At 44.9% G+C, this 20,464-nt stretch overlaps 1 protein-coding gene across 1 annotated transcript; it reads left to right on the top strand.

Annotated features, from left to right (window-relative positions):
* The first annotated feature begins 11 nt into the window (after positions 1-11).
* On the top strand, positions 12-20,120 carry LOC104914691 (uncharacterized protein KIAA1958-like). The gene is made up of 5 exons (XM_010724922.3): positions 12-700; positions 9,560-9,662; positions 15,574-15,651; positions 16,357-17,557; positions 19,285-20,120. Exons 3-5 carry the CDS (start codon positions 15,649-15,651, stop codon positions 20,118-20,120), a joined length of 2,040 nt encoding a protein of 679 aa, XP_010723224.1. The 5' UTR covers positions 12-700; positions 9,560-9,662; positions 15,574-15,648.
* Positions 20,121-20,464: the final 344 nt, after the last annotated feature.

Below are 20,464 nucleotides of genomic sequence, written 5' to 3'. Positions count from 1 at the left end.
TCCCCCCCTCCTCCCGGTACCGCCCCAGCCCCCGGCGCGGTACCACAACTCGATCGCTTCCTTTCGGACCCCGGGAGGGATCACGTAACGCTCTCCGCGGTCCCTTGGAGCGGCTACCGGCGCAGCCCCGCCCGCGCCCGGCCGAGACTCACCCGTCCATTGCACACGGAGGAGACCCGCAGGGAACGGAGTGGAGACGCCGGAATAACAGGAACGAGCCCGACCGCTCCGTGTTATAGACTCACAAAATGGCGGCGCCACCCGGCCCGCCTCACCCGCGCCAGCATCCCATTGGCTACTGGAGATGTCATCTTGATGGACGGGGCGGGGATTGCCCTCCTCCGGAGGTTGGCGCCCTGGCGCTTCTCGATGCGCCTATTGGCTGCGAACGGGGCGAGGGGCGGTTCTCAGCCCCAGTGTGTGGCGCCATTGGATAGGCTCCGGGACACGGCTGGGAGGAGCCATCTTGAGAGCGGGAAGGATGCCGAAATGCCACACGCGTTCGCCATCTTGATTGGGGGCAGGGCATGAAATAACCTCATCGGGAGCCATCTTGAGTACGGGCAAGAGCGCCAACGTGCACATTGTGTTGTCATCTGCGGCGCGGCTCGGCGCCTTGCAGCCTCTTGCGTGGGGAGCGGCTGCCGCCATCTTGGCTACGGGCAGGGAAGCTGTGCGCTGCTGTCAGCCGCCATCTCGAGTAAGGGAGACTTGTTCAATTAGGTTAATTGCTAGTCTGGTGGGGGGCTGATGAAGTTAGACAACACTTAAGAGTTGTTTTTTCCTTAAAATCTAGGGCAAAATCTGTTTGTTTATTTACGGGTTATGTCTTACTGATAAGGATTATGCAGAGAGGGAGTGCCTGAGGTAAGGCTGTGCTGCCTGAGGCGGCGTTCTCTCAGGTGCAGCTGTGGCAACGTTTGCTGACAGAAACACCTTTTTTCCAGTCAGTGATTACTTAGATAAGTGTGTTTCGTGCTGAATGTGTGTAATTGCTGCATATCTTCCAGAGGCCGAGGTAAAATCTGCACTTTTTCAAAGCTCTAAAAGCAATACCTTTGCAGGTGCTGGGCCAACTACAGCAAGTTTATATGCAATGCAAACATATGGATACATTTGGATTGGATTCTTGGCTCTTTTAAACATAACCATCCACCTCCTCTGCGTGCCAAGAGATGTGGATCCTTTAAAATCACTGAGAAAAAGGAGCAGTTGTGAGCATCCCTCTGGTTCAGGTGGTCCCAGCAGGCTGAGCAGTGCTACCCCACAGCACTCCGACCTGGCAGCCCTGGGCTGCTCCTCTGCTCCTCCTGCTCACACCATGTGGATGAAAAGCTGCGTGTTTCTGTTTAAATATAGCTAATATTTCCTCGCTGGGAATTCTACCAGCTTTATTTATTTTCTTTGCCTCGCTTGTCATAACCCTATCCTTTGACTGCAGCACAAAAATTAATTGTCCCAGGCCTCCCTATGAGTCCCTTGTGTAGCACTGAATCAAATATCTAACGTTCAGTCGACATTGATCTTGGCTTCATTAGCTGCAGCCCTGTTTTGAGTGTTTCTAGGCAACATAATACTGGTCTTGCTGCAGAAAGGATCCCTCATCCTTCACTCGCACACTCACTGCTGTCATTTTTGTGAAAACATTTGTACAGATCTGCCAATCTTGCCTCTGTTATCAGCAGTAAACAAATACATGGATGGAAGCATAGGAGCTGTAACACAGCAGTGTCTGTGGCACCTGCAAAGGTTGGGAAAAGATTTAAAAGTGCAGATGAAACATGGAGTCTTGTCCTTGGGCAGCGCTTCTGCTTAATGTAGTTCTGACAGGTACGAGCATGCCTTCTGTGTTCTCATTTCCTTCTGAACCATACACTAGACAGGTAACTATAAAGGAAAAAAAAAAAAAATTAAAAATGTGAAGCCAGCTGTAAGTTTTTCTTGAATACGTATTCCTGTGTTGGTTCCTATAGCCCAGAGCCCTGTTTTCTCATAGAGTGGTGGGATGCTTTGCTTGTCAGCTCACTCTTGGCATCATCTGTGACATGCAAGAGCTCCCAGCGAGCTCAGATTTTATCAAGAGCTTCGTTGGGCTCCCAGCCATTTGCCCTTTGCTGCAACAGTAAAGTTCAAAATGGAGAAGAGTTATGTTCTTCCCTATTACTACAGGCGACCAAAGGCCCCTTCTGAAATCCAAGTTATTTTGCTAGGTACTGCATATGAAAGGAGGCTTAGCTTGTGCCACTGATAAGAGATTTACAACTTAGATGAGTCAGAGAAGGGGAAAATGATGGGATTGTGTGATTTGCCTTGGAGTCGTTGAGCTGAGAGCCAGAAAGTTAACCTGATTTGATCAAAGCAGAGCAGGAATTTGATTCCCGTCTCACAAGCCATAACACACTTTCTCCAACTGTGCCTATTTTAAGCTATGTTTCACATGGAAGAGTTTCATTTCATATTATCTAACATTTAATTTTTCTGGTGGCTGTTGAAATTAGTTTATTGCAAGTGCAGATATTCCAGCTGCTTTTCAGATATCTTTGGGAAAGCAAACATGGGTGGATGCCATCAAGGATTTATTATATTTCAAAGACCTCTGGTGCAGTTGTGGCCTAGCTAAAAAAAACTGTTAAAATTTGTGCAAGCTCACTCAGATTTTGTAGCAGAAATGCTGATTATGCAACCTTTTATCATCTTACTGTAATACTTAACAGAAACTCTAGTATCTTTTTTGACACAATGGTAGCAAACTGACTAAGGATGCTATTGTGTAACGCAGCATTTCTCTGGGCCAAACAGGAAAATGCATTTGAGAACAAGATAATACTTTATGGAAAAAAAATAAAAAAAAAAATAAAAAAAAAATCAAACAACACCAGTATCTGGGAGAATGACCCGACTGTATCTTTTTGTTTTGAAAAAGAAGCTCACATGAAAATAGCCATGTGAGAAAAGAAAAAAAGAAAAAAGAAAAAAAAAAGAAGGAGAAGGAAAAAAATATGAATCAACTGCTTTGGTACAATCCAGCACAAGGTCCCACCCTCCCCCAGCTCCAGTTACTCACATGGCCAGAAAGGCCTTGGAGAGACACACCCAGGTTTTTCTCTTTCTAAGCCCTTCCTGCCTACGTTATCTCTCTGAGTTTAATTTACCACGCCGGGAAAGAGAAACCTCTGAAACGAAAAGGACCTTTTTCCTGCCTTTTTTCTTTGTGTTTTTAAATAGCCCTGCAGCCTGTGCTACAGTCACAGGATGCTTTTCTGTGTAACTGTATTCCTTGGCAAACTAGAAAGCTTTTTCCCTCTTCTGCTGACTCTTCGATCCTGCCCTTCTATCAGTGAACTGAAAACAGGAACCCTCCAAAAATGTGGTCTCTGATGAGGAAAATGAACTGTCTGTAGTGTGTATCCTGGATAGTGCTTTTAATGACAAAACATTCTCTTCCTGCACCCTCCTCTCCCTTTTTATTCTCAGTACCTTGCAAACTTCTAAACCAGGAAACACTTTCATTTATAACTGCTATAGTGTAGCCCCAGTGCAATCTGGAGTGGCAGGGGATGTTTCAAATAATTTTGTTTCTTTTTGTTGCTTTTATTTCCTTTAAGCCACTTTCAATTAACACGGCTGTTTTGTTTAAAAGAGTATTTGCAGCTTTAGCAACATCTTGGGATGCCAAGAACATTCTTATGTGCATCATTCACGATGCCACATCACAGCCCTGGAAATGGTTAGGCTGGAGCTAACAGAGGAAGAGCAATCTCACTGCTGTGTTTATCACACCAAAATAAGACCTGTGTGTCTGCTGATCAGCCAGCCTGAGGAATGGAGAGGAAGGGGAACCAGAAGCACTGCAGGGCAGGAGTTACAAGCTGCACGGGCAGAGAGCTGGGTTACTGGAGGAAGAGGGGTGAGCACACAAGCTGTGTTAACTCAGTGCTAAGGTCGTTTCCTAACTGTAGGCTTTCAGTTTTACCAGCAGCATGCATCATTAGCAAAGGAAGTATTTTTTCCACTGATCCAGAAGAGTTTGGCACTGTAGAATTATCAAAAAGTGGACCAGTTGGTAGGTGATTGATGCATTGTTTTGGAATTGAGCCTAATATATTTTCAATATTAGACAGGAAAAAAAAACGTTTCAAAGCAGCTCGAGCTGCAAAACTGAATGTTGTGTTTGCTGTGCCACACAGCAATTTGATGCTTCCCTTCCAAGGACAGAGATGGATAGCACTTTGCAAGCAATTTTATCTGCACATGAAACTTCTCATTAGTGCTGCCATTTTACAACATGCATCCACCTTTTAACAGCATTGGAACCGTCTGCCCCCTGGAATAGTTTTGTGCTGCAAGTATTTGCATCAAATTAAAATGGTAAGAATAACCAAAAAATCTGGAGTTTTGCATTTCTTCCCTCCTTCCTAATGAATGACAAAATGAGAGACTTATCTGTATGTGTTATGCTGTTGTTATCAGCTCATGTTATTTCAGAACTTCCCTGTCTTCGCTGCTCCTCGCAGATGCTTTCGGGTGACTCATTTCCTGTGAGGGATGAACCAGCCATTTCCTGGCTATTGAGTGCATTGGACTTTTTTATTTCTTCCAGTATGTGTTGGAGTGGATTCACCTCTGGTTTGGTTATACCCCCTCTAACTTACACCAGAACCGCACACAAGATGCTAGAAGCACAGATCAGTTTCCGTCCTGTTTGTGTGCCCATATCATTTCAGCTCTTTCCTCCAACCCGTGTTTCCAATTTCCTGAGCCACTATTTATTCATATTTCCCAGTGTGATTCTAACTGTTGTGGGCAGCTTGATTCAACAGCGTCACCGAGCTAAGAAGAATGTCTGATCATTGTTGTTTTAGATAGGCTGAAGTACCTCAGCTCTGTCATGCACCTTTTTACTGCTCTGTTGTTTTTTTTTTTTATAAATTATTCTTCTAATCTAATTTCCCAAGATTTCATTTGAATATTTAGATTCATTAGCCTGTCATACATTTGTAATTTGGGGGGAAAAAAACCCACACAATAGGGATACAGCCTCTTGAGTCTGAATGTAGCACATGTTGTGGGGATGATCACTGAATAATTCATACCCTTGATGATTTATTCATGCCCAGAAGCTGGATACCTCCACTGCGACTTTCCATCATCTCAAAGAGAATGCAAGTTCCTATTCAATTGTACCAAGCTTAAAAGTACGAGTAGCAGCCCTTGCATTAGCACACAAGGCATGGGATCTTGGGCAAATAGAGCAGGTGTGCATTAAAAACCTCTCCCTCATCTTTTTTCCAAAATGTTTCTGCTCAGCAACAAATGGTAAACTCCTGTCATTCCAGTGCTATGTGTGTCACACTGAGACAGGAACTGAAATACAGGTAGATGTCACTGTGAGTTCTTTAGCAGGGAAGGCTGGTGAATGAGCACTCAAAGCCCTTCTCCAGTGATACACAAACAAAATGTGATGCTGTGGCCATGATGTAGAACAGTCTGAGCGTGGAGGATGGACAAACAGGCCATGGCTGTGTGATTTGATGCAGCAGAGCTGATCCTCTTCTCCACAAGAAAATGCAGTCTTATTTCCCACTGTAACGTTATGGATTCTGAAACAGTTGGTACAGATGCAGTGAGATTGTTCCTCACCTCCTCAGGAAGCCCTGCAGGAAAGCTTGGACACATAGCAGCAGTTCAGACTGATCTCCTTCCAGTGCCATCAAAAATGCACCTTTAGAAAAACAGTGCAGATCTGAGGCTCCTGACCTAGGTGAGGATTCTGCAAGACACTCAAATTCCATTTGTCTAGAAGTAGGAAAGATGATCCCATATTTCAGCAAAGTCTCCAGAGCCACAGGCAAAAATATCCCTAGCTGGCCACTGTGAAATTTCCTAATTGTTCACCCTGTAATCCTGACTTCTTTTGTCCTTGGAATAGGCTCTACATCAGCATAATTAAAAATGTCAAACACGCTTGAGAAACTCTCCAAGTTGCTAAAAATGAATGTGAATTTCCTCTCCACAACCTCGCTTCATCTTTCCCTTACTCTGGCCTCAGCTTTACAAAGTGGTCTGTTTCCAGCCCTTCAGCATAGTTTGCATTCCACTGCCAAGAATGAACATTTATTTATACAAACAACCATCCTTACAAGCACATCTCCCTGTGCTATCCCAGGGCAGTGAGATAAACATAATTTCTGTTCTCTGCTGTGTTGCTGAAGTTCTACTTTTTTTTTTTTCTTTATTCAGAAGCCTTTTTTTTTTTTTTAATTAAAAGATTGGTGCAGTTCAGTCACCTTCCATGCTACAAATCTGTTCAGAAAGAGACCGGAATACTCTTTTATTTCCTCACAATGATTTTATTTTATTGTGCTCTAATAATGGTGCCAGTTTCCTGATAAACCACACAGGGGGTCTTGATGGCTTGGCAAGCAGGGTTTAAAGAGATCTCACTTGTGTGGGAACTTGGAGGGCTTTGTGTAACTCAGAACTGCAAGTCCAAGTGCCTGCTTTTCTCACTGCTACTTTTAACCTGGTTCTCCCAGCTCCGTTACTGGGCTGCTGCATGGCACTGATTCTTCCATCAGCACAGGTGATGTTGTAAAAGGGATCAGTGGTAAAAGAAACAGCGGCTACCAGGTGAGCAGCGTGGTAACAGACTCCTGTGGCAGGGGAGCCTGAAGCTCATGCATTATTTCTAAAGGCTCTCCATTGCTCACCTGTCAGGCTGAGGTATTGTTCGATGAAATGCTAGCTCATCACCTCTGTCGTCAGGCTGTCTCCCATTGCATCTGCTGTATAAATGGATATAACACAGATGTTAGATGACTCCAGACAAGGGAATTTCAGAGTCTGAGTGCAGTTCATTTAAATGGAAAAGAAAAAAAAAAAAGGAGCCCTAAAAGAGATAGAGAGGCACGCAGAGAGCATCTTGAAGATCTCCATTAGATGCATATATCTGCAAACTGTTGCTCACTTACTGTAAGCATGCCAGATTTGTCTGTGCAAGAGCCAGCTTCCCTTCTCAGTTGATGTAATTGTTTGTAACTAGGAGTAATATTTAGATTGATAATGTTTAGAATTACCTCCACCAGGGAATAAGACAGAGTAGTTTTCCAGGGAAATCTCTCATTTGCATTTTGAGGTAAGGGAGAAACAAGTGACCCCAAAAGAACATGAAATAGCCCAAGGGGAGAAATGCAGAGACACAACTCTGTTTTGGAACTGCCAAAACTGTGCTTCCTCTCCCCCTTCCCTCATATTCCTTTTGAGGTCCCAAATGCAGTTTATAGGTGCTTCAGCAGCACAGCTGAATTAAAGCACTTTTTTTCCACATCAGTTCAAGAACAAATATTTCCAAATACATCTGAAAAAGTAATGGGGCTGACATCAGACTGCTGCATGCCTGCCATGAGGCCCGCATTGTCATACAGGCTAATAAAGACATCATTTTCCCAGGGCTTCAGCTCTATTAAGCACAGAGCTCCAAATGATTTCCTACTTGGATCAAAGATGTGTTTGTTTCAGTGCCACTTAAGTTTAAAAGGCAATACTGGGAATGAATGAAATCTCCCCAGTGGCAGCTGCTGAGGTTCAATGGGTTTGTCAGTGCCATAATTATACAGCGGACGTCTTCTGTTTGCTGGCCCATATGTTCCTGGAGGATGTTATGTAATGGAAGCAGCACAGGAAAGCCTTGCTCCCAGAGCTGAGGGGTTTTGTTTTTGTGCTAGAAGGACTTGCTTATGTTTCCAATGGCAAAAAAAATGGAAAGAGATGTTCTGATTTCAAACCAGCGTGGGCCTTATTTGCTCAAAGCAGATGGAAGTGTACAAACAGAAGCAGTCACCTACATCCAGTGTCCTCAAACCAGATGATTTAGCAGGGAGACTGGCTACTAACTTATTATTTATAGCTAGCTAATGTTAGGAGTGGTCACTGTGATCAGTGGTAGAGTTTGGTATGACCCTGGATTCTAAGAATAGATGTGGCTTCTTGTCCTACTCTGCCCCACAGCACTTCTTTCTCACCTTTAGGTCTGGGTGCTGATGAGAAATGTTTGCTCATTAAGTAGCTATCTCCTAGTCTATGTCTCCTATGTCTAGTCGATTGTACACCACATTTTCTGTGTAACAGACATGAGAGTGGACTGAGATCTCCAGGGTGTTAAAACAAGCATCAAAAGAACATTGAGACATGAACCTGCAAAATGTGAAGTCGGGGAGGATCAAGAGAGCTCAAGTTCTCTGTTGCCAAAGAAACAGAGGAACACGATATCCTCTAGCATGTTTAATATTTAATTTGGTAAGATGCTCAGACGCAGGGGCAGTGAATGCAGAGTGCAATGACAACACTGTACCAGCACTGCCTCGTGTCAGCTGGTTTGCAGAACGTTATGCAGCTACCTGTGCCTTCTCTAAACATCATCTCACTGATGTGTGTTCTGTTAGAAACAGAAAAGACTTGAACAGAGGCATATTTGAGGCACTGGAGATCTGTTACTGACTTAATTCCTGCCTTTCATACACTGCAAGCAGCTGAAGTCAACTTGAATTGAGACATTCTCCCTACGGAGCCAAGTATAATTTAGAGGGACAGCTATAGGTGTTTCCTTGCATTAAGGAAGAGGCTTACAAATAAGTATCTAACTTCACTTATTGAGAAAATACTTAATTTCAGCGTGTTACTTCTGCAACAATGTGAAGACAGTTAGCAAGATTTGCCCTGCTGAGCTTTGCCTGAGCACTGAAGTACGCCTGTGGTCAGCAAAGAAGCAAAAAAGGGTATTATGCAAACACAGGAGCAGGGCTGTGGCTGTAACTCACAACCAGGCCTACATCCCCAAAAGCACAGCACAGATAGCTGTTTGAGGAGCCTATTTAGGCTTCGGGAAAGCAACAGCCTAGGTGATTTTCTAAGACATGTTAACTGATGCCTGAGTCACCTGAGAGCATACACAGGAAGATCCAGTAAGAGACAGCTGGCTTTATGGTTATGGGCTTGGAGAGATTTCCAAATTGTTTTTCAGAAGTACCTTTTGTGCACCTGGGACAATTACAGCAGAGAACTCCAGACCTGAACTCACTCATTACCTCATTTTTTTCCCCTTGAATTTAGAGAATGGACTTAATTGTTTGCTCTTGCTCACCCTTTGGAAAGAGTGTTATCACTGCTGTAGGACAAAGGTTGGCAAGCTCTTGTGGATGCTATGCCAGAGTGTATTTCTCTTTTCCAAATTAGTGGTTGGGTGTGTCAGAGCTGGGTTTTGCTATCTCTCCAGAGGCAAGATGCCATCCATCTGTGGTATTTTTCACCTGTGAGACTCAGCTCCTGCTGAATGCAGCACTCAGGTGGGAGACAGAAACTGGGAGCTGCCGCCTGTTGGGGTGCTTCTCCAGATGATGCTGATGCCAGCTTCTGCCTCAAGATGCCACTCAAGAGTGACTGCAGACTCAGCTCTCAGGGCAGAGAACCTTCTATTTGTTTCTATTCCACACAAGGGATCTTCAAGCTGTTTTAAGATCACTTTTCTAAATAACTGATATGTTCTTTCTCTCTCTTATTCTAGGCTACCCTGTCCTCTAGGTGCTAGTGAGGTCCTTGTCTTCCCTCCCTAGATTGCAGTGCTCCGTGAGAGGCTTCCTGAAGCCACTTGAGAGACCCAGGAGGAGGTAAGGGACACAGTGACACTTCCAAAGACAACAGCAGAAAATTCTGCCAGGGCAAAAGCTCCAGTGGTGGGAAGTCTGCCTCCAGGAGCCACAGCAATTTAGTATCACATCCAAAGCAAACCTTCATAAACACCTGAGGTGTAAAAATGGGAATTAGCTCTTTGCCTGTTGCTAGCAAAACTGACTTCTGCACATACCCCCATACTGAGTCATCACAGATCTGAAGTGCTTCCAAAAAGGTGAAAATCCTCATGTCTGGAAAAGAGTTAAGGTGTCAGCAGTTAAAATCATTCCCTATTGCTACATGTATATACATTTATATATATACATAGGTTAGCGTGTCTCACTGAGAACAATTAGGTCTAATTACAAGTCACGCTTTCACCACAAATACCATTTAATAACAATTTTTCTACCACATTTCATGCAGTGTTTTATGAAGCATTACCCCCTGCTTGTGGTTAGGCAACGTGTGATGCAGAACAGATGAAAAAGTGTTTGGGTTAAGGTCAAATCAAATGCACAGGTCAGTGCTGGGAACTTTGGGTGATGCTCCTTCCAGCCAACAGCACTGCTGATTTCTCTTTAGTTCAGCAGATGTTAGGAAACGTGTCTTTATAACTTTGGCTAAAAAGACAGAAATAGATTAAACTGCAGTGAACGTTAACAACTGAATTGAAGAAGATAAGCAAGTTCCTTTTAGCAGATTGACAAATGGGATGTTAATATTTAATAATAAAAAAAAATAATCGAGGGAACAGACGCTGAAAGCACTGAAGATCCATAACAGCCTTATCGCTGATCCAAGGTCTGCACACGGGGAGGTCGCTGTGCTCAGCTGAGGCAGCACCACCAGTCAGCACTGCACAGCACTGTATTTTTAGCAGCAAGACAGCCGGCTTCCTACGAGGTCAGCACATCCAGGGCTCAGTGCAGAGAATCGTGGAGTCATTTGAGGTGGGAAAGACCTTGGAGATCATCACCTCCAACCGCCAGCCTGACCCACCGCAGCCCAGCACTGCGCCCGACCCTGAGCGCCATTGCTGTCAGCGCCCTTCTTGCCTGCGGGTCAATCAAGCAGGCGGAGCTGTGTTGGTGGGCGGGGCATGTCGATGGGATGGATAGTGTTGATTGGCGGGGCGGCGGCGGTGGGCGGGGACTCGGAGGTGGGCGGGGCGCAAAGCGCATCCCGGCGGGCGAGCGCCCTCTGGCGGGGCCGCGCTGTGAGTCCGCTCCCTGCAGAAGGGGCGGGGAGGAGCGCAGGTAATGGCTGTGTGTGTGCAGACTCCGTGAAATGGTGAGGGTTAGAATCATAGAAGTTACCATAGACGATGACGTTACCACATGACTAGAGAAGCTTGAGCTTCCTGAAAAACACCGCAAAGAGTGAGGCGAACAGCTACAAGAATGAAAAACTGGCATACAAACACCTTCTTGCCAACGGACATCCTCTCCTATTAATTAAGTGAAAGATTATTTTAACACAAACAGCTGCTGGGGAATAAAGCAATTTCCCACAGTCTGCTCCCTGCTGACACAATGAGGTACTCACCCCTAGTGCAGGTCTGGAAGGAAAAAAAAAGAAAAAAGGAAAAATAAATCAGCCTACATATAGAATAGTTATGGAAAATAACAGCCCCCTCCCCCCTGATGGCACTAATCCTAAGTGTGAGGCTGCTCACAAATGGCAGCACTAACAGGATAAGCAACACAATTGTGATCGATGTTGTAGCATTTTCCACCCAAGTAACAGATTTGCCCAATTTCAAATTCAGCTTTTGCTTTTTTTTTTTCCCCCCTATTTATAGCAGTTCATGTTTTAAAATTAATTTTTTCCTTTACTACATCTGTTTTTAGAGGCTGATTACTGCTTGTTGGAGCAGGCGAGCCACTGCCAGCTGGCTGTAGGCTTTTATTGGCTCTGTTTGAAGAAGACTTGATTTAGAGCTCACAGTTCTGTTACAAGGAGGGCAGCCATGTAATGCAGACCCTCAAGAAAAGACATAATTAGGACTCGGATGAAAAAATGTGTCCAGTTCTTTGGACTAAAATGCTCTTGTTCAAGGAATGTAGTTTACTGTATGCTAACATTTAACATTTAACTCTGAGGGCTGGTACATGCAATCAGATCCGGCCCTCTCTCACAGAGCTGGATGTTGCTTTCTATCAAAATACAGACATGCCACCCTGTAGCAAGTACTAAGCATCTTGGGAACTGCATTTCTGCAAGCAGGGAAGGAGAGGTGGAGCAGAACAGAGCAGAAGAAGTGCTGAGAAGGCTGTGGTACATTGTGGGGAGGAAAGGAACAAACGTGGCAGAGAACAGGAAGAACGATGTGCTGGGAAATGATTAATCCACCCCAAAGGCCCTTGCTAAGAAGTTGTGGGACAAGTTCAATGGTTTTTGGCAGCCACGAGCAATTTCTGCTCCACTCTCGGCCCCCTCCTTGCTCCTTTCAAGCAGACGTGCTCAAGCACAACTTCCTCTCGCTGCTGCCCCAGACGCCCTGTCCCTCCAGCAGTGTCCCTCACCCATTCTCTGCAGCTCTCTGGCAGCCCATCCCCTCCTCTATGCATGTTTTACAGCTGTCCTGTGTCCCTCCACCTCCAATAAGTGTTACTCAAGCAAGCAGGAACAAACAACCCATGCTGGGGGAGGGGGTGGGAGCCAAGTTTAAGAACTGCTGCTCTGTATCCTGTTTTTCAACCAGGATTGTTCCAGTTTCCTGCACTGTCTTATCTAGAGCTGAAAAGCCAAAGCTCTCATATTTACTTGCTTTGTGCGTGCCTCAGCTTTCTAATCTGTGAAGCAGACCTTATGAGACATAAGAGAAACACATCCAGGACTATTACAGGGTGGAGGGACAGGAACAGCGTGGTTAAAGGGCTTCCAGTGTCTATACAATTAAGCTCTTTATTTAGTTCTCCTGCTTGCATAAGCCTGCGTTCGTCACAAGGAGTTTCAGACAACCATCCACATGCTATAATGCTACTATAATGGAGTTCATGGAAATGTAAAAGGGTAAAGTATGGATATTTATGTTAGGTGATTCTGGGTAGCAACCTTGCTAAAGAACTGTTTTTAGAAAGGGCTGAATATTTTCCCCACAACACAAACTAGGCACAGGAAAGTCTTAAATAGGAAGAAGCATTTCAGTGCTTGTAGTCAGCTTTAAGGGCTCCACTGGAATGCTGCAGGCTTCTTCAAAATACCTGACCACATTTTTTTTTAAATACATAGAGAAAATAAGTATATACTGTGTTAACATCTTGAAAGCTTACCATGTGCAGGGCCGTGAGAGAGCAAAACAACTTTTTTTCCCCCCTTTTTTCTTCTGGTGAGCATGAATTCACATAACTGTAGGTTCTATTAATGCAGTGATTTCCCTATGGGTTAAAAGCAAACAAACATTCCCTGCACAGCTTTGGAATTTCCTGCTTTTCTGCACGAAGGTGTGGGTTCTACATACAAACCCCAAGCTCTGAACCCCTTCCCCATACAGAGCCTGTTGTTGTTGGAAGCAGGTAGTGCTGTAAACACATTTTTCTCTTTTTTTTTTATTTCCCCCCTTTTTGCTCAGTTCTAACAGTAAATTCAGTCTTCCTCCACTTTACAGCTTCTTTGGAGGTACTCTCAACCAATGTAAATAAGAAAGCAGGACTGGGCTGAAGAAGTACCCTCATATGATTACCAGAGTTTTTATTTGGACCTAAATCTGAAGAGAAAAAAGGCTTTTTCAGTGAGATCAGGAAAAGGAAGACGTGTGCTTGGAGATAAGGAGAGATAAAAGCATTCCAATTAAGGGCTCTCATGATAGAAATCAAGATGATCATCTGCCAAGTCAGTAACTTCATGGCCTTATGACCACACAGAGCTTCCATTTCTATTACATTTTCCCACACTTTGTAAGTGCCAAAGTGATGCATGGAAATTGTTTGTTTGCCCAAGCTGTCCTGCCCTCTGGGGAGAAGTTACACACACTGAGCTCGAAGATAAAGCTCTAACTTCAGAAAGAGCAGAACAGTTCTCCCAGAGCTTAGTTCAGCTTTCAACAGGCAGAGGAAGGCTGAGGAGCACTGCTGCCCATTCCACTACTTTAAAGCAAGCAGATTTTTGTTAGAAAACTCTTTAAAAATCCTGGCTTTGCATGTTTCACAAGCTTGCATCTGCAAACAGCACTGATAATTTTAGCCCAGAATGCTTTGCTATCAATAGGAAGCCGTAACAAGGAACACATGGATTGATGCTCATGTAAGAGCAGAAGGGCTTTGCAGAGCTTTGCTGACATGCACCAATTTCACTCCAAGCTGCAGTGGTTCTGCTGCCTGCTGTTCATTCCTTACTGGGATGTAAAGCTGACCTGACAAGAGAGATTTGAGCTGCGCTGCTCTTGCTGAAAGGGACATTCAGTGCCATGGTCCATCACCTGAGCTTAGAGAGAACTTTTCTCTGAGGCTTGTGCTTTGCCTTATCAGGATAAAGAAAACCTATTAATTGTTCTACAGGTGTTTGTTAATGCCTGGTTCAAGAGGACTCCCTCATGCTGAGCAGTTCAGAAGTCCCACCACTTTGATGGCCTTTTGTTTTCCTTCCTCTTAGAACAATCACACTTTTGCCTGAACGCTTTGCATGCTTACTCACTTGGGCTCTGCATTCAGCAAAGCACGTTTTGCTTTGGCATCAGCAGACTGAAGCATTCATTTAAAATTCAGTGTTCCTAAGTGCTGTGCCAGCTTGAGCCGTGGAGCTGGGCTGCTGTGCGGCCCCAGAGCCTGCTGCTTTCTGCAAGTTCTGAATCGACAGAGCAAGGCTTGTGTAAACACACTTCCAGGAGCTCTTCAGCACAGGAATTTGGCCAAGCAGTGGTTTCCCAATCCCTGGGTTTTGTTTGTCAGGACACAAGGGCTGCCCCCACCACGTGGCTCCTGCGTTCCCCAGCCACACTCCTTCCTCCTGGCAGCTGGGCTGGGTGCTGGGCCTCATCCTGGCCTGCCCTGGTTGGGGGAGCACAGCATGGAGTGGGCTGGGTGCTGAGGGATGGAACCTGGATGCTGGCACACAATCGGATACCTGCAGTACAACTGTGCGCCTACAGTCTTTCTCTCAGTTCAACTAACCTGAAATAAATCCCTGCAGACAAACAGCATGTTCACAGCTTACAAAGCAGCCCTACATCTGTCAGCTGGGATGGTTTTCTTCCATCTTCTGCAGCTGGCTTGGAAGAGCAGCACACAGAGCTGGCAACCAGCCCTGGAGGCTCAAGCTCACAGCCTGTAGGGCCAGAGCTGCTCCCACAGCCAGTTCAGACAGGATTCCAGTGCACAGCGCTTTCAGTTGGGCATCTTTTGCTGCCACTTGATGTAAAACTTTTAATTAATAACAGCCTAAGACTAAGCCTGGAGTAAAGGCTGCCATTACAAACGGTGAATTCACGCAGTCTCGGTCACACAGGGCATCGTGAGGCTTCTTGGCTCTGTTGCAGAATCTGTACTGACAGTAAGGTGTGCAACCAACGACTCAGGAATTACAGCATCCTTCCAGACTATTACACAGAAATGTTTCTGCATTTCAGCTTGGAGAAGTTAAGATTACTAGCCATAAAGTGCCAGGGCTGGAAGGAACATCTCCCTTTTGAAATTCTGTCGTTTATATTTTGTTCCAGTTTTTTCTGGTACTCTGTATAGGCAAATCCTCCAAATATTTACATAAGCCAAGCTTTTACATAGAGTTCTTTTGGACTAAATGTGATTGCTTACCTTTGTGAAGATACATGTTCTATGGAAGCATTTATTTTGGGCTGAACATTGGAAAAAAACTAGCAGCATCTGCTAGCCAGATATTTTATATGTGTATGTAAAAATATATTTTCTCTCTCTAAATATACACACACACGTATGATGGTTATTTTAGGTCCTGAGAGAAAAAGAAAGGATATTCTACTGAATTCCACACGAAAGATCACCCAGTGAGATAAGAAACGCCAGCATGGTGAGTATATCTTACAGCATAAATTATACCAAAACCAATTATTTCTAGCAGAATCAGTTACAGCATTAAAATTGCAGAATTTTAGATAGGTGGATGTGAGGTCCATTTTTCAGCTTCTGGAAAGCATCCTCCCAACAACACAACTATGAGCCCCGTTGGCTGCAGGGAGGAGGGAGGCAGAGGAGCTGATTTCTGATACTTCCCCTTGTTGGCTTCCATCAGTGAGTACAGAATTGTTGATAGGTACCAAGTGGCTCAGAGCACACCTCAGACCCACTTCAGTGAGGTGCCTTCCCCTCAGCTGAGCTGCAGTACCTGCTTGGCTGACTCAGCAAGTGTGTTAATCTTAATTGTGCTGAAAATTAAGGACACATGTGAACAGCTCAGCTCAGCTGCAGTATGATAAATTCTTAAGCACAACTACTTGATCAAGGCACAAGCCCACAACTATGCATAAATTGCATTTGTATCAATTATAAACTCACCATTCCAGAACCACACCCACATTACCCTCCAGGTCTTCCAAGAGGACAATTTTTTAAATTATGATTGTTATTTTTAAAGAAAGAACGTACTGTTTTAGAAAGAATCAAGAGAAGGATCACTGATGTGGAATTATTATTCTGTCGGGATGGGGCTGAAAGCAGGACTACCACTTTATGCACGTCCTCTTTCACTTCATTACTTCCAACATGTTTTTTGCAGTTTGAGAGCATCACTGATGAAGGCTGCAGCAATGTCAGCTCGCTTTGCAAGGATCTCTCCAACCTTGTGACCTGGGCACACACACATGGGACTATATGCATTCATATCCCAACCTTGGAAACTGTGCAGAACGTGGGTCAGCCTAGCAAGGAGAATTCTGTTCTGTGGATTTGTGGAGCTGGACACGCCTATCACTGGACGTGTGAAGATTTACACTTTGGAAGCAAAGAAGGGAACGAGGCTGCAGAAAGGAGGAAGAGGCAAACATCCTTTGGGCCTCCGTCACGAGGTGCTGCTATAGGTGAAAAGAGGATCAGGATGGCCTCCTCTTTTGAAAGGGCTAGAAGAGACAGTGCTGCCACAGGATCACATGGCACACCTGCAGGGGGACCTCAGCAAAAAGACACTGTCTGCAAAATACGTAACGAACCACCAGCCAGGCCAAACCAAAGAAACTGCAAATCCATGCAACCTGGCTCTGCAGCAGAGCAGCATTTGTCAATATCCATAAGTGAAATCAGAACAGACCTCCATGAGATGAAGATAGAATACAATGAAGATCTACACATCATCTCTGATGATGAACAGTACGTACTGAATGCAGAAAACCAAGAAGAGAGGGTCAACCAGAATATTCTTTCACAGTCACCACCTGAAGATGTAACTGCTGAGGTAGGTTTGCAGATGTATCGTGATCAGAAGACAGAAATTAACAAGCAGGCAGTCACCTCTACGTCTGGCTTCACCCCCATGACGTCGCCTCCCCCAACTCTCTGCTGTATTCTAAAATCTCCTGGGAGGGATCGGAAGATCCTGGAAAGCAGCTTCTTGAGTCTGGGTCCCCTTAGTCCCACAGTGTTTGTAAGCGAAAATTCAAGAGCGAGGGATTCTGCTGGGTCAGCAACACCAAAAGAAGATTTAGAATTGATTCCTATCTCCAACACCGAAGCAAAAGCCCAGCCAGAGCCACCTGCCCCTGTGATGTTCTTTGAGCTTGAAGCCACAGTAGATGTTCAGCAGCAAATCCACCTGAGCTCTACTGAATGCAGTGTCTCAGGAACCTTGGACTTGAATGGGAATGCCACCGAGGGCCCTGCAGAGGAGAGCAGGCTGTCAGGGTCTGAGCAGGCACCTCGTCCTTCAGCCTCGCTGAGCCCACAAAGCAGGAATGCCAACCAACCTCCCGAATCTTCAAAAACCAGTAAGATGCCCTGGAGCTTTAATCACGGGAGGGTTTGTGGGCATGTTTCACTTTCCCAAGCAATTAAAGGAGGGTGACTTCTTTTAGCTGGCAAAATGTGTATTGTAGCATCGAAATAAATGCATCCTATTTAGGTCATGCCATTTCTACCAAAAGGGACTAAAAATATTCCTACACAGATAATGCCTTTTACTGAGATACCCAGATGTTGACTTGGCTGTAGCTTTAACCCACTTTGAATATCTTGGTCTTTCATTTGGTGTCACCATACAGCACGTTGGCTGTACTTAAGACAGAATCCCTGTGAGAAACTGGAACCAGAGATGTGAACTCCGGTCTCACGGAAGGAAAAAAAGAATGAGGAAGTAACTTTTAAAGCAACAAAACAGAAATTTTGGCTGAAACTCTGGCTTAGCATAGATGTGTGCTACACCGGAGCCTTAATACCAGCTACACATCATTTGATTGAATGATTAAACACCTCAAATAAAATGCAAATGCCCAGGGTTTTAAAGGCATGATAGTGAGCCACAGCATTTGCATTGATAACTATTTGCATGCCTGCAGGTGCTGTTCTGTGTCAATCCATGTAAACTGCTGGCTAGTCAGCTTCATGGTTTGGTTTTCTAGCACCTAGGTGTAAGCACTGAGGCATCCATCTCTTCCCATGGTCTGGTCAATAACAAAACAGAACAGGCAAAACACTGAGACAGCAGCACAGTAGAATCCACCTCCATTCAGTCACAGCATTTTATGATTGCTAAGCATATACAAAATAGCTCAGTGCCAGAAGAAGAATTTCTAGATGTTGGCTTTAGAACCCTTTTTAATCTACCCCTTCTTCAGCCCTGGAAAAATCACAGGTGAGCAGATGGGGCCCTACAGCAATCCAAAGAACTAATTTCTCATGCTATATGGAAGTAGTAGATGTGGTACTGCCATAGCAACTTGAGAAGGACCCCAGCTGGAATCCTGGCATCCCTTTCTTTAAAAATATTATTCATTTTTTCTTCTTCCTTACTGTTCACCCCTAACTTTTGGTCCACGTTTTTATTTCACAGTGAGAGCTTTCCTGCCCTGAAGAGATTTCAGGGCAGAGGAGCACTTTGAAATATGTCTTACATAATGAGGTACAACATTTTGAACACATGAATTGCAGGGCTCTCAGTCCCGAGGCAGATGACAGGATCCACATCCAGGCTGACTCCCATTCATTTGAACAGAGCAGACTTTGGCCCCCGGGGTCACCACGAAATACAAGCCAGAGTAGTTGCAAATTGCTGAAAGCACACCAAGTCCATTTTGGCTTGTTTGAACTTCGTGGCTAATGCTGCAGCAGCAGGAGTGGAGCTGCTGGTTATGACCTCAAAGTCAGCCAGGGCAAAATTCAGTCCCTTACCAACATAAATACAAGCCAGCAATGACAACTACAGTTCCCAATAATTCTCTCCTAATTAAACATGATTCAAAAAGAAAATACCTTACAGTTATCTAGATGGTAGCATGCAGATTCACCATTTAAGTGAGGGAGAGAAGACAGGCTGTCCTTCCACATCCAGATGAGCGCTACAGAGCGGTGTGGGCAAGGCAAAACCAAAGCTCTAAAGGAAAGGCTTTGCGACTGACTGATTTTTAAAAGGAAGGTGAACATTATTCTGCATCTCCTTCTATTTCGCTGATCTCCTTGCTGGCTGTCACTGATCACAGAGCTCTTTCTTATCTTTTAGATGTGCTGAGCAAGAGAAACCGCAATGCTGCCAACATCAAAATTTTCAGAGAGTGGTTGGATGTGCGCTGCCCTTCTGAGACACGTGAGATCCATAAGCTGCCACCCAAAGACCTCGATAATTACCTGGCCTTGTTCTACACGTCTGCAAAGAAGCAGAACGGCACGGATTTCTCCACTGGGTCTTTGCAGTTCTTTCAGAACAGCATAGACAAGTACCTCAAGGAGCACGGTTATGAGTACAGCGTGGTGAAAGGATTTGAATTCAGAGCATCTCAGGAAGCCTTGAAACAGAAGCATCAGCTTCTATCTCAAAGAGAGAGAGAGGAAAAGTGGGCTCTTTTGGAGAACCTGACAGATGAGAACGTGGATAACCTCCGTAAGAAGGGGCTGTTAAGTCAGACCAACCCACAGGGCTTTCTGCACCTGATGTTTGTAAATATCATTAGGGGGTTTGGGGCGAGCACACACAGCCGGGGCCAGAATCTGTACTGGGGACAGCTGGTGCTCAGAAGGGACGTGGCAGGGCTGGAGTACCTGGAGTGGAAGCACGACCTCAATGCAGAGGAAGCTGCAGGGCAATCGGTTCCACATCTCTTTGCCAGACCCAACAACCCCGAAAAATGCCCAGTCCAAGATTATAAGAAGTATGCAGAGAGGAGGCCGGGGGACATGCTGCACGATTACGACCCGCTGTATCTCTCCCCCAGACACATGTACTCCATGTGGGACCAGGTGTGGTACAGCAGGAAATCACTGACCAAGGCCAAAATGGGGAAGATGCTGAAAGTCATTCTCCAGCAAGTCAAAGCGTCTGAAAAGAAGCTCAGGAAATAAAGGCGTCCACTTAATTTCTGTTTGAAAGGAGCGTGTTCTGAAGTTGCATTTGAGAGGTTTTAATAGCAATATTTAGCAAAGGCTGAACGTCCATCTCTTTGGTTTCACCTTAGAACACAATGCCTGCAGGTTTGCATTGCTTTCGTTCCCAGGTGAAGTGAAAATCTGTTATTGTACAAACAGCACTGATCATTCAGTTAGTTAGAAAAGAGGATGTGAAGTTTTCGTGTTTGCAAAAACAAAGTCAGTGTTCTGCAGTGTTATTATGTGATAGAGCAGCTGGCATTAACTGAGATAGGGCTCGTTAGCTGACAACTTCCTCAGCTGTTTAATTGCTATTCGTT

Source organism: Meleagris gallopavo, chromosome 30 (assembly GCF_000146605.3).
Source record: "Meleagris gallopavo isolate NT-WF06-2002-E0010 breed Aviagen turkey brand Nicholas breeding stock chromosome 30, Turkey_5.1, whole genome shotgun sequence".
NCBI lineage: Eukaryota > Metazoa > Chordata > Aves > Galliformes > Phasianidae > Meleagris > Meleagris gallopavo.
This window is presented reverse-complemented; position numbering and strand designations above follow the sequence as displayed.